This window comes from Pyrus communis, chromosome 2 (assembly GCF_963583255.1).
Source record: "Pyrus communis chromosome 2, drPyrComm1.1, whole genome shotgun sequence".
Lineage (NCBI taxonomy): Eukaryota > Viridiplantae > Streptophyta > Magnoliopsida > Rosales > Rosaceae > Pyrus > Pyrus communis.
In genome coordinates, this window is record NC_084804.1 from 20,513,541 (window position 1) to 20,527,736 (window position 14,196).

At 35.9% G+C, this 14,196-nt stretch overlaps 2 protein-coding genes across 2 annotated transcripts; one reads left to right on the forward strand and one right to left on the reverse strand.

Moving 5' to 3' along the window:
* Nucleotides 1-1,104: 1,104 nt before the first annotated feature.
* On the forward strand, nucleotides 1,105-3,238 carry LOC137726904 (cinnamyl alcohol dehydrogenase 1-like). The gene is made up of 5 exons (XM_068465856.1): nucleotides 1,105-1,292; nucleotides 1,485-1,598; nucleotides 1,712-1,939; nucleotides 2,180-2,619; nucleotides 2,841-3,238. The coding sequence occupies exons 1-5, from the start codon at nucleotides 1,204-1,206 to the stop codon at nucleotides 3,041-3,043; spliced, it is 1,074 nt and encodes a 357-aa protein (XP_068321957.1). The 5' UTR covers nucleotides 1,105-1,203; the 3' UTR covers nucleotides 3,044-3,238.
* A 3,562-nt stretch (nucleotides 3,239-6,800) lies between these two features.
* LOC137726905 (uncharacterized) lies at nucleotides 6,801-12,312 on the reverse strand. Its single transcript, XM_068465857.1, has 10 exons — nucleotides 12,044-12,312; nucleotides 10,268-10,335; nucleotides 10,131-10,156; nucleotides 9,830-9,920; nucleotides 9,524-9,619; nucleotides 8,820-8,888; nucleotides 8,531-8,589; nucleotides 8,323-8,445; nucleotides 7,568-7,639; nucleotides 6,801-7,480 (listed from the first exon to the last, which is right to left on the reverse strand). The coding sequence occupies exons 1-10, from the start codon at nucleotides 12,131-12,133 to the stop codon at nucleotides 7,410-7,412; spliced, it is 765 nt and encodes a 254-aa protein (XP_068321958.1). The 5' UTR covers nucleotides 12,134-12,312; the 3' UTR covers nucleotides 6,801-7,409.
* Nucleotides 12,313-14,196: the final 1,884 nt, after the last annotated feature.

Sequence of the window (14,196 nt, forward strand, 5' to 3'; positions counted from 1 at the left end):
GTTAATCAACAGTTGAGTAATAATTCAACCATCCACAACCATATCATTTGACTTACAAATTTAATTTCAAATTTTGATCTCTCTAATATTATCTTATTAAAAAAACTTTGAAAAAAAATTAGTTTTTGATTTTAGGGGAAACTTGATATAGGTTCAATTTTTTGAGCCAATGGTAGGAATAGTCCAATTTATTAAAATAAGTCCAATTCCTTAAATCTTATTATTTTATTATCAATAATTATCTCTTAAATGATAAGATTTATTATAAAAATCAAATTTCTTCCTAATTATCTCTTTGATTATTTATTTTTTTTGTTCTTTCTTGTTCTTTATCCCGTTTTAAACCCCATTTATAGATTTTATTTTTTATTGTTATAAACAACCTATATCACAGGTTAATTATATTTATCTACCTATATGATAGATTCTTTTTTATAATCAAGTAAGATTCATGTGTCTTGCTTGTAGATCTATTATGTTTGTTTCTACCTTTTAGTTAAGTTTCATATCTTACTTATAGGTATGATATATATTCATATATTTGTTACTTGAGTTAGGGTAGAATGATTTGCAAATAGATTTATGTCAATATATTATTATTATTTTTGTTATAAGATATTAATTATATTTTTTTGGGTTGAAAATTCATAATATTAGAAGATTTTAATTGATTTTTAATATTTTTAAAAAATATAAAATAAGCATTAAAAAAATAAATACATATAATTAGGTAATTGGATTTACTCTTAAAAATCATCTATGTTTTTTGACTTGGATAGTTTGAACCGTTAAAAAATATAAAAAATAAAAAATAAACCCACGACATCCGTTATTCCAGAGTTTCTTAAAAAACTGTCTCGTCGTCCACCAACTCCTCCATACTTCTTGACGTACAAATGACGCAACAAATGGTCACAGAACATTTTTGCACCGAAAGAAAAGGTCACAAAGATTTCAATCATGGGACCCATTATTAAGAGGATATGGGGCTCTGGTGTATTATTAAATTATTTATACCAAAGGGCGGGAGGTTCACCTACCACAAGATGGCTTTGTTTCTCCTACCTGTATATTTATTTATATGCTTCATTTGCGTTTCTGATTCCCCAAAAGCCAAAACCCACTTTTCCAATACACTCACTCTCTCTCTCCTTCTCTCTCTCACTCTCTCTCTCTCTCCCCGAAACACATTCGGAAGGAAAAATGGGCAGCCTTGAAGCGGAGAGAACGACTAGAGGATGGGCAGCAAGAGACTCATCTGGAATTCTCTCACCCTACACCTACAATCTCAGGTAAACCAAAACCTTTTATCTCGAATATTTTGATCGTGTTCTAAACTTATTCACCAAATGATCTAAGTCAGAAATATTGTTACCTCATTTGGTAAATAAATTAGGCTTAGTGCAACGGTCCTATATTTTATATGTGATGATTCTTTTGTCTAGTGATTTTTCAATCCAACATTTAAAAATTAAAAATTGCAGGAACACAGGGCCAGAAGATGTTTACGTCAAGGTTCTCTGCTGTGGAGTTTGCCACTCGGATCTTCACCAGATCAAAAATGACCTTGGCATGTCAAATTATCCCATGGTTCCCGGGTATATATAATAAATAAATAACATTTCCATATCTTACCCGCCAATTATTTTCTTAATTTCATTTCCTTATATCTTTGTAATTAATATTTTACAAAATCTGCAATATGAACCAGGCATGAGGTGGTTGGTGAGGTGGTGGAGGTGGGATCAGATGTGACCAAGTTCAGAGCAGGAGATGTGGTTGGAGTTGGCCTCCTTGTTGGATGCTGCAGAAACTGCAACCCGTGCAAAACGGACAACGAGCAGTACTGCAACAAGAAAATCTGGTCTTACAATGATACTTACACCGACGGCAAAACCACCCAAGGCGGCTTTGCTGGGGCCCTCGTCGCTGATCAAAAGTAATCACCAAACCCTAAATAACTTTTCTCGCAAAAATTCACCAACACAAAATCTTGTTCACTTTCTTGGCCAAATCTTATTCAACAACTGTGATTAATCATACATGAGATTTGACCTCAGAACTTCATCCGACAAAATGAAGATTAGATATCGCCATACAACCATATATATGGTCATTTGTGGTTTTAGACTACCTGGTAAATCAATGGTTTTTACTGACTTTTATTTGTTCGGTTAAGATTTGTGGTGAAGATACCGGAGGGCATGGTACCCGAACAGGCAGCGCCGCTGCTGTGCGCCGGCGTGACGGTGTACAGCCCGCTGAAGCACTTTGGCCTGAATGTGAGTGGGTTAAGAGGAGGAATATTGGGGCTTGGAGGTGTGGGACACATGGGGGTGAAGATAGCAAAGGCCATGGGGCACCATGTGACTGTGATAAGCTCATCGGATAGGAAAAGAGAGGAGGCTTTGGAGCATATTGGGGCTGATGAGTTCTTGGTTAGCACTGATGGCACCAAAATGCAGGAAGCTGCTGACTCATTGGACTACATCATTGACACAGTTCCTGTGGGCCACCCACTTGAGCCTTACCTCTCTTTGTTAAAGCTTGATGGGAAATTGATCTTGATGGGTGTAATTAACACCCCATTACAATTTGTCTCCCCAATGGTCATGCTTGGTAATTCCACTCCACTCACTTCCATCACTATCGAATCTCCTTAAATCTGTCTGTGGATTTTCCTCTCAATTATTCAATTTAATGGCTCGAAAGAATAACGAAGCACAAAAAGCACTCCCCTTAGAAATTTGCGGCTGAAATAATCTTTTACTGTGTTAGTGGATTGGTTTGAAGAAGCTTGTATTATTGTTTCTGATCATGTTGGTTACTTAATTTTGTAGGGAGAAAGAAAATCACAGGGAGCTTCGTGGGGAGCATGAAGGAAACTGAGGAGATGCTTGAGTTTTGCAAAGAGAAAGGATTAACATCAATGATTGAAGTGGTCAAGATGGATTACATCAACACAGCCTTTGAAAGGTTGGAGAAGAACGACGTTAGGTACAGGTTCGTTGTGGATGTGGCCGGCAGCAACCTTATTGAATAAAGAGAAAAGAAAAAAAAAACACAGAATCCTGACTTTTCTACAAAGAGTTATCTGCTGTTTTGTTTTATTGACAAATAATAACGAAGAAAGAGAGAGAGAGAGAGAGATGAAATGGTGTTTTGTTTTAATATAATTGGATGTTTGTGTTGTTTTTCAATTTACTTTGAAAAAAAGATACCTTGGTGAATTGATTGAGGTGATGGGCTTATCTTGTTTGGTGGGGATGATGACTCTGAAATATACCAAACCTAGGTGAGAGAGAAATATACCAAACAAATGGCTGGTCACTTTCAGATATTTTGTTTTACCTAAGTCTCACAATTAGTTTTATATCATTCACTCATGTCCTCAGCACATAAACTCCTACTAAAAGCAAAAAACTCAAGATGACATACATGTCTCAATGATAATGGAATGCTAAACACCATTATAATTTAGTGCTGACTCTAAAAATCACACAGCCTATGTGGCATGCAGGCCGAACTAATTAAGGAGTTAACTATGTTCTTTGGTGATTGATTGCTGATGCGGGTGTGTCAACTCGCTATCAAACTCGGTGACATGCGCTTCTAACTCTTCAATTGACCGATTTCGACCGAGGATGGAACACAGTCGATCTTGGGTTTTATAACTTGAAGATAAGGTTATGCAAATTACTATTGTGGGACCACGATTTTCTAAGGCCAAAGTAAGTGGATCAAAATGCAGTTACATCAAAAGTCTGATCATGGACTCAACAGCTTCGAGCAGAGCTCGATTAACGGAGCAGTGGTGCCACAATCATCTTGCTCAGAAGCAGTGAGCAAAATCTGAGCGACTTCGCTGAAAATAACCATGCTTGTCCTGCAAAACACGGGGATCCGATCCGGTGTGAAATCAACCAAATCCTCTATATGTCTTGGAGTTCTTACAATCCAAGAATTGACGTGCGCCGCAAGTAATCACACTCCTAAAGAGGATGCAATATCTACTTCTAGATATCCTCTAGGATTCTCCCTCCTTAAAATAAGAATTTTATCCTAAAAAGTCTCTCTCCCGACTGCTATAAATACACTGTTCTAGAGTTTTTATCCTAAAAAGTCATTAGATTAATCGGTCCTCCACGTTTCAGAAGCTCAATGGGAAGAGAGAATCACATCTCTTCTACATCCGAGAGAAGGTATTTTGCAGCAGCTGTAAATCCCAGATTTTTTGGCCTGCCACAAGCAGATCATTTACTAGTTCGAAGCCACAATCAACATGTTTAGGGGAAAAAACTCGGAAGGAAGAAGGCATTGAAATCCATTTATCCTTAGAAATGTTAACATTAAGACCATCACCAATTTGCCGTCTGGACTCTCTTTCAATGACGGGTCTTGCTGTTAGGAATTGGCTCGTCAATGATGATGTCCTATTTTGTTTAGGATTGTATTAGGCAAGCTAAATGTGCACAGATTCTTGTCATATAAGGATTAAAAAAAAAATAAGATTTATTGTACAAGTAGATTATGAATCTTAAAAGCAGAAACATAATAGAAGTGAAGTGTGCTTTCCTATCCCAAATAGATTAAGAGACTTAATCAGAAAATAAGAATGTAAACCGCATCCTATACATATAAATAGGGTGCTGCAAGCAGGGCCGATTTAGAGATTTTTGAGGCCCAGTGCGACGCCAAAACATGTGCCCTCACTTTATATAAGAAAATTATTTGTTTTCACACGTAAAATATCGATAAAATTATACTTAGAAAAACACTTCAAACTTAATAATTTAGAAACAAGGAAAAACTAATTTATTTTGTATCATGAGAAGGAACAAAAAAACTCTGGGTTTACAAGTAGATAGATATGAGTTTTGTTTTCCATTTGAACTTTTAAAGTGTTTTTGTATAAATCGTGAGGTAATTTTTCTTATTTACTAACCTTGTCAATATGGGACTAAAAAAAATAATGATATTTTTGAGTCTTTAATTGATATGTATAAGTAATAAATTGGGACTAAAGTAAACTTTTTTATGACATGTTATATGACTTGTAAAATTCGGTCTAAAAATTTGGTTTACCCATTACTCTTTGTGGAAGATTAGGAACAAATGTTTAAAAATAACAACCCACATAGCTACAAGCTATTAATTAAAAATAAATTAACAACCAAACAAAAATTCGTAAAAATTGAAAAGAATAAACATGCACTTAGCATTTCGAACCTAGGACCTCTCATTAATTTTAAACAACAAAAACCATTGATTATAATTAAACTTCTTGATCATTTAGCCAAATTTTATATATTTATACTCTTATGAAACTAAATTTGTAAAAATTGAAAAACAAATAAGTACACATCGTGTTTTGAACCCAGGACCTCCTCATTAATTTCAAATGACAAAACCACCAGTTCTAGTTAAACTTCTTTGTCATTGAACCAAATTTTATGAATTTATACTCTTATGAAAACATATACAAATATATCACCCTAATAATTTTGGTGCCCCCAATTATTTTGGATCCTGGACGGTCGCCCTGCCCGCACTAGGCCTGGGTCGGCCCTGGCTGCAAGGGGCAAAAACATGAGAGAGCAGAGAAACAATTTAGTGAAAGAGAGGAAGTAGTTCTACTGAGTGAAAGAGAGGAAGTAGTTCTACGGTTTACTAAAACATTGTTTATTTATTATTAATTCAAAGAAGACGTAGGTGAAAATTCTGCTGAACTAATATGAATCTCATGTGTTTATAGTTATTCTCTATTTTACTACGTTTAGTCCATTGCCAAATATATTAGAAAGAACAAAGATCTAGATGGGAAATTGTTAAGTATAGTCAAATTTTTTCCCCACGCTCATGCTTAGGGCTGGTTTGGTATTGTTGTGTTTTGAAAAAAAAAAACTGTTTCTGCTGTTCTGTGAGAATAAGCAGTTGTGAAATAAAGCATCAGAGTGTTTGGTAAACTTTTTTGTAAAAGCGCTTTTGAAAAAAAAAAAAAAAAAAAAAAACAGTATTATAGTGTTTGGTAAACTTTTATGTAAAACAGATGTGAAAAAAAACCGTTTTTTCAAAACTGGGTTTTGTAACTTATTGTTTTTGGTTTTTTTTCACCCAAAACTGTGAAAAAAAGCTAAAGCTGAATGTTTACCAAACACAATAACAACTCCCAACTTTTTTTTATACCAGCTTTTTTCAGAATAACCTCAGTACCAAACTAGACCTTAGTTAGTCTGATCTTCCACTTTCTGCACCGCTCTTAATTATGGCCCTTATTGAAAGATGTGCAAAAATTGTCTCTCTTTTTAATCCCTTTCTCAGCATGTTTGCTTATTTTTAAGAAGTAGAATAATCTTACGAACTTAGATTTTAGGTTTCAAGTCGAAAATTTTGGTCTTATAGAAATCGGAAGTGGTAAACTTAAACCCTAAGCGAGAAACCTGTTGTTATTTCATTCCCCAACCTCTTAAGGTTTCTAAGACTAGTAACTGATATAGTGTTACACTTTCCATGCTGTGCAATTACGTATAGGGAGGAAGACAAGCACAGGGAGCTTTGAGGGGAGCATGAAGGAGACAGAGGAGGTGCTTGAATTCTGCAAAGAGAAGGGATTGACAACGATGATCGAAGTGGTTAAGATGGATTACATCAACACAGCCTTCGAAAGGGCGGAGAAAACCAACGTTAGGTACAGGTTCATCGTCGACGCAGCCAGTAGCAATCTTGATCAATAAAATGAGTCACAAAATTCCATCTTATTGAAGAATATGCAGTATAATGTATATACAGAACAAAAACAATAATGGAACAAACGGCTTAAATGGTAATTTCCAATGAAAAGCAATAACATACTCAATGTTAGCAGAGAGCTAAATCTTGAACAAATGTTGCAAATATTTATCGAGCCTGCCACAACCTGGTTTCAACTCTCTCTTGTTGCTAATCCATCATACATGTAAAATACAACACTCGGCATGACGAGAGGAAAGATTACCAACCGAACATGTACACTGAATCGGAACTATTCAATTGACTCCAATGCATATGTTGGTACAACTGGTACAGTACCTGCAATAGATGTCGACTGAAATTTTTCAAAAATTTATGTAAATGCAAGGCATAGATTTGACATGCAGACAAATCATAGCGTTCGATACATCTTTGGATCAATATTCATAACCTAAAATCTCTAAAAACACACTTGATGCCCTATCTTTGTTGGTTCCGATTTCCATTCACAGTGGTAAAATGCCTACAAAGGAAGCCACACAAGCTTTTTCCTATGTGACCTGCTGCTGATAATCATATCATATATAAGCAATCAAGAATCCGCCAATGACTTCTCGAGTTGTGGCCTCTGAATTAGTACCCCATGCTTAACATATGTGCTGTCTTAAATGTTGCCTCAGTTAAATCCATACTCGTTGACTAAAGTACATGTTCATAAAATATCTTGAAGGATTGAAGCCACTCAAAATCACTGCAGACAAGGGGAAACAAACAATTTCAACATAATGTGTACTGGAAAGCAAAGTAAAACAAAGGAAAATGTTCATGCAACACTTACAGATCGGAGAGAGGACAATGACGACACTGATTGGATATAGGAAGAAAGTGGTCCTCTCCAGAAAGGGCAGTACTGTGAAAAATAGGACATGTAATCAGTATGACGCATGAACGCATACTAGCACTGATATTTTCTCAAAATAAATAACCCATCACTTCGCTCTACCTCAAGTCCCTAACATATTATTATATCATTGACAAGGTTTCATAGAGTTCTTATCGTAGATGGAAATAAAAAACCAACTGAACAACTCAACATAGTTGTGTTCAACTCTAAAGTCATTGCGTTACATTACAAGCTGATGAGCCAACTTAATTGCAATAGAACTCCAAAAAACAGAAAAGCAGAACTTGAAGAGAATTCAACATTACTGACTATAGAGGAGAATGCTAGAATTGACATGTAGGGATCTGTAATGCTGGCCACCTCTCTCCACTGCATAAGCGGTGAAAGGACTATGCATAAATGATGAGGTGAACTGTTTAGCTGATTACCAGTCCTTGTTTGACAAATCAATTGCACATTTTCGCTCATTAAAATAGCTAATTGAATTCATAAACCTTGGCCTTTAACCAACATTGCTTTGTATCCACATCCAAAACCGCAACTATATAATATATAATATGGTTGTGGTGACTCCTAAAAGATACTATCCACCATAAACAGCATGGGTATGAACTATGAACCCATCAAACCATCTGAACCTAAACATTTGAATGAAAACTCTTGAGCTCATAACGAAATCTTTAGCTTACCATCATAACCTAAGAAGTTGAGATAATGATAGTATGAAGTGGCCACCATGAATATCAAATTTGATAGCAATACCGGAATGAAGCCATGAGCTACCAAAATTGGTGATAGAAAATAATGGATCACTGCAGAACCAAGAGATCAGAAGCATTATTTCACACATTTGAGATTAACAATACGATAAGGAAAACAATGTTTTGTATTAATTACCATAAACCAGAACAAACATCGGGAAGAAAGAGTTGCAGTGGACATCAAATGCGTACAGCCTTCAAATGACCAAAATCACAACAAAATCATTGATCAGTAGGTAATCAAGCAGGAAAAAATATAAACGTTTGACTGATTCGACATTCAATAAATCTAAAATTATATTCACATATATAACATGCACAGGAACGTACATGTTGATGATATAGGATGGGGGAAAAGGCTAAGTTTAATTGTTCAGTAAGAATCATATTACTAATAAAGTGGAAATAAAGGATAATGGACTCACCATTCAACACGCTGCTCAACAACATGGCTATTCGGAGCCTCTTCACGAAGGTAAGAATTAGTTAAAAACCTGCATGAGCATTGAGAAGTGTGCCATTAGACGATGATCAATACTTCACACTAAGGTTTCAGTTATGAATGAAGATTGAGAACTCTATAAATAGGGAGACTAAAATCTGTAACAGTTATGGAAGAGACTCGGAACTAAAATTATTTAGACTTACGAATTCTCAAATATGTGTTTCCTTCGTAGACTTTTGAGAAATTAACATGTTACCAGCAACTAGCTATTTATAAAAAACCCAGATTCGCATGCACACGAAAACATATGAGATCAGCAAACATTTCACTCTCTATGTTCATGCAACTAACATGTTCTTTGTCTTTAGATAGACTGTTTCATAGTCGCTTTTTCTTTATATAGAAGCCTTTTACTGGATGTTGAAATGACTCAGCAAACTCAAGCTGGCTTGGCATCACTAGATGATATCAAATAAACATGTTTCCCTACTTCTATGGAAAATAGCTTCCTTTATCTAAGAAACTGAGTAAGAAAACACAGAAATTTTGGTTCCACAGAATTTATTTGTTCCTTAAAATTTTTCATGAAATATTTGAGCCTGAATAAGACGCAAGAAGTCACTGACATATTTCAGAATAAGATAATAAAAGTTCACATTATTGTTAGAAAGCACCAGTTCTTACCAACAAAATGTAGCCAGAAGCATCCCGAGGAACAAAAAATGAAAAAGCAAAACAGAAATAACTACAAAAACAGCATGTGCAGCACTATGGTCGTACCTGAAATAAGCACAATTATGAAGTCAAAAAAAGGATTCCTCACAGAACTCTTGCCAGAGTCTAAAGATATACAAATAAATAAATAATATAAACTGCTCAATTAGGCTAGAACTTTTGAGGCAAAGCAACATAAAATTCAGTGAAACTACAAAATCCAAAATGCAACCGTTTTACTTGTAGAGTGTATGATTAAGTGAACAGTAAACTTACGCAGCACAATATGCCAGAGTTGCAACAGCAAGTAGAAGGCTGCAGATTACAACAAAAGCAGGGTCGTCACGTGCCCATTGATTCTTAGTTTCTGAGACCAAAAGGAAAGTAAACAAATTTTCAATTGCATCAGATGTAGCAGAAATATTTGACAATCTTGACATGTAATCACTCCACATGCACGCAAGTAAATCATAGAATTTAGAGATGCTAACTTTGTAAAGTAATTTTGAAATGAAAAGGAAAGGGAAAGAAACTTAATGAACATCTGCTTCTTATACTTTATGGAACGAGGACTTACGCTTGTGATACTTAGTGTGCTGATAGCTGCATCAGTCGTACAGTTACACATGCAAGATACAAAACCCATTATTAAGGAAATCAAGAGCAACAAAAAAAAAAAAAAAATGCTGATGATCTTGAAAGGTGAATACTTACACAACTTTCGGTGAGGTGCATAGGTGAAGCATTTGCCAAAATGTATATTCAATATCCATTTGTTGCCACTAAAAGGTAAAAAACCAACAAAATCAAAAGAAAAATCATTGATAAAAGCATGCCCACGAAATCAAAATAATAAAAGTAGCATACTAACTTGCTGCTGATGAAAATGTTCTTACTTCCAGAACCAAAGTTAAAAGAGACTTCAAAGGTTTAGGTAAAAGACAACAAAACAGACATGGATGTGCTGAAAAAGGAATCCAGATTTAAGACCTATACCCAACATCCGGTTATGCAATAGACGGGACTAAAATTGAAAACAACGTGATTATATATCCTATCAATGTTCGATTTGTATAACATCCAAGAATATTTCTTGTTGCTGAAATTGATATTTAGTTTGTGAATTGCGCAGTACACAACCCTTTATTTAGCAAATCAGGATGTCCTCACAACATGCAGACTAATATAAGTGTAGCATGGTCTCAATTAATATGTAAGCCACTGCAAAACAGGGATTCCAAGTAAGACTAAAAATTGACATCAAGCAGTGTGGGTCACATCAAAGTGCAAGGCTAAAAGTATGATTGACATAGGGGGATAGACACGAGAGCCCATAATATCTTCAACCCCTTCCCCTTAACAAAATATAAAATCATTTCTCTAGTCTATCAACCCCTTTTATCTAAAGATACTAAGTTGCCAACTCCTGATTCAAATCAGTACAGAAGCTCCTAGATCTCTATATTATTGCTCTGGACCCATCATGGTGTCAGATTCCTTTCTCATACTTTCTTCTCCACTCTAAATCCATGTCGCGATATCAATGTAAACTATATATTGTTGCTCTGAACCCACAATGGTGGAACACTTAACTGCTGGGTTCTGAATTCCAGAACCCATCTAGATTTTCTGTCATCTGTTGAGCTTCCTTCTCAACTCTAAATCCATTTCATGTATAAGTTTTCTCTTTTAACGTCACTAGTTTTGCACAGTATAGCTACGGATGATTTTAGGGGGTACAACCCAAGATATGCCAACTTAAATCCACCAGCGTAGGAACAATAGAAACCCCAACAAAGCCACACATTAGCCTAAAACACTGAATCAAAAATCTTAACATTGCAAGAACTTTCAAACTTGCCCACCAGGCTAACAAGTCCAAATCTTAAGCTCTTAGCTCCCTTCTTTTTTTTTAATCAAAATAAGCATCCGAACTATTCCCCAACTAAATGATACCTAATTCTCAAACATCACACCGACTTCACTCCAATATCTCCTAAAAAACACCATGGTCATACTATTTGAACCTAGGGCTACTTCTCTACGTAAAAAAAAGTAGCTCAAATGCACCACATTTCCCTATAATCCCCATGTAAAAATGAGATGTTCTCCAACTTCCACTGAGTCAAAGAATTCCCAAGGTCTTCGAAGAATGAGGTCCACGAACCTTACCAGCCCCTCAAAAAATTGATTAAAAGACACAAATGAGGATTAAATCCATATAAGCACCTGCCTAACTAACTCTAAGCAACCAACCCCGAACCCACTTGAAAACCAAAAAAGAACCGAAATTTCGGTTACACATCCAAATTCCAGAGCAATCAAAAGCACTAAATCTGCCAGAATTCAGACTTTTTACAACATTAATCGTCGAATTAGATCCAATCCACAAATTATAAAATGCTTAATCATACAAAATGCAACAAATTAGTACGCAGATCAGATCGAAAAGGCACAAACCCAGATAATTACAGAAGAAGAAGAAAGCACCTTGATTATTCGCCGAAGGTACTGAATGAACATGGGGTTCGTCCGAGATGCAGAGGACGACGACCGCCCTCTCGACGTTGTGGGCAACATCTCTCTCCTCTCTCTCTCTCTCTCTCTCTCTCTCTCTCTCTCTCTCTCTCTGTGCTTCTTCGCCTAAACCCTCTATGCACCTCCTCTTGGCTGATCTACAAGATCTCTGGAATTTCCACCAGCTCTCTCCGCCTCTCCCTTCCTCTTGAACGAGTTGAGAAATTCCAGATGGCAGGAAGTAAAACGTAGAAATGACGACTACTTGGTTCCCTCGATGCTTACGGCCCAAGTTTCGATCAATTGTGTAATTGGGCCAGACCTGCTTTTCAAATGTGAGTTGGGCTTCCGGCCGAGGGAGCTTGTTAGAAATGACGACTACTTGGTTCCCTCTATCCAATCCATAACTAAAGTGGCAAGACCCGCTTTCTTAACAGGTCATGTAGATCAGCTCCATTAGGGGTGGGCACGGGCCAGGTTAGGCCCAATTTTGAAGGAATCGGACCGAACCTAGGTTTAAAGAAAACAGGTCGAGGCAGGCCGAGGATTACATTTTCTAATATAAGAACCGGACCTTAACCAGGGCGGGTCCACATGTCCTTTTTTTTTTTTGAAAAAAATAATAAAAAAATTTGCACAAATTGCAAACTGCACAGATTTGCACATATTTACACATATTGCAAACTGAACAGAATCACAAACTACATTTATGCAGATTTTGCACAAATTCACCATTATTCACATCCAATCTAAAATTCTAAATACAAAGTCCAACATTGAAGTTCACAAATTAACAATACATCCAAAATAACAATATTACATCGTCCAACATTTAAAAATCAAATCAACATACAAAATATCCGAAAGTCCAAGACATCCGCAATAAATTCCAAATTCACATCCAAAACCACATCCAACGTCCAAGTTCCAACAACAATCCTTATTGAATCCGTAAGCAAAAATAGAATATAAACATGACATTTTTAACGTCCAACATCATCTTATCCTCATTGAATCATTGAAATTTAAAGTTTATTCATTTGAGCTTAAAATATTACCGCAATTCCTTTTCCTTTATTTGTTCGAGTTGTTTGAGGAGCTTCAATTTCAGAAACACTTGGTGAGATGGTTGAACTTGTAGATATAGTATTTGCTCTTCTTCTTTTATATTCTACAACAAATAACAAACGTTAATTGTAAACCAATTAATATAAAGTTATAAACCAAACTATACAAAACAAAATAATTACCTTCTTCACACTCTTGATAAAATTCAAGCTCCGCTGGACTTGCTTCATACTCAATGTTGCTAATTGGTTCACATCTTAACCAATTTTGGAGGCATATCAATGACTCCACTGTTTGAGGAAGGTGAAACAATCTAAAAGGGTCAATTACTCTTTTTCTTCCACTAAATGCACTCTCACTGGCAACTGTTGACACTTGAATTGGCAAAACATCTTTCGCTATCAAAGCAAGCGTGGGATATGTGCTCCTCCCTTTCAACTTCCACCATTTCAAAACATCAAATTGTGAACCATGTGGTACTTTCTCTATAGTGTCAAGGAGATACCTATCCACCTCATGTGCAAGCGCAATATCCTCGGTGTCTTCTAGTTCCTTCTCCCAATCATTCATGATTTGACTAAATATATTGGATTTTCTATTGGCACACTAGAAGATGATTGTTTTACCCTTGAACAAGTAGTGTCAACAACTAAATCTTCTCTATCCTTTTGTTGTGTTTGTGAACTGAAAGCTTGGTAAGCATATTCATCACACATTGCCTTCAACAATGTCTTCACTTCATTACTTTTCTGTTGAATCTCTTCTTTAGGAAGCTGTAATTGCTTTCTACACAAGTGCATGTAGTGCCTCAGTTTGAACCTTGGGTCTAAGACAAGGGCAACTACAAATATTTGATTAAGGGACTCAACTGAACCAAAGTACTTTCGATATTTGGCTCGCATGCTAAATGTCATATCACGTAGCACCAACTCTACACTTCCTCCAATTTGCATATATTTAGGCAAAAAAAGCTTTTCAATCTCGTTTTCCACAACAATGACATCATGAACAACTGTATTAGATGTGGGATACTTACTTGCACTAACTTTCAAAGTTAT

Excerpts from the sequence above, each read along its gene's own strand:
- LOC137726904 (XM_068465856.1), top strand. The coding sequence starts at position 1,204 with ATGGGCAGCCTTGAAGCGGAGAGAACGACTAGAGGATGGGCAGCAAGA. Across the intron at positions 1,940-2,179 it reads GCCCTCGTCGCTGATCAAAA|ATTTGTGGTGAAGATACCGG; the intron begins GTAATCACCAAA and ends TGTTCGGTTAAG. Across the intron at positions 2,620-2,840 it reads CTCCCCAATGGTCATGCTTG|GGAGAAAGAAAATCACAGGG; the intron begins GTAATTCCACTC and ends TTAATTTTGTAG.
- LOC137726905 (XM_068465857.1), bottom strand. The coding sequence starts at position 12,133 with ATGTTGCCCACAACGTCGAGAGGGCGGTCGTCGTCCTCTGCATCTCGG. Across the intron at positions 10,336-12,043 it reads ACCTTCGGCGAATAATCAAG|TGGCAACAAATGGATATTGA; the intron begins GTGCTTTCTTCT and ends TTTACCTTTTAG. Across the intron at positions 8,889-9,523 it reads CTTCTGGCTACATTTTGTTG|GTTTTTAACTAATTCTTACC; the intron begins GTAAGAACTGGT and ends ATGCTCATGCAG.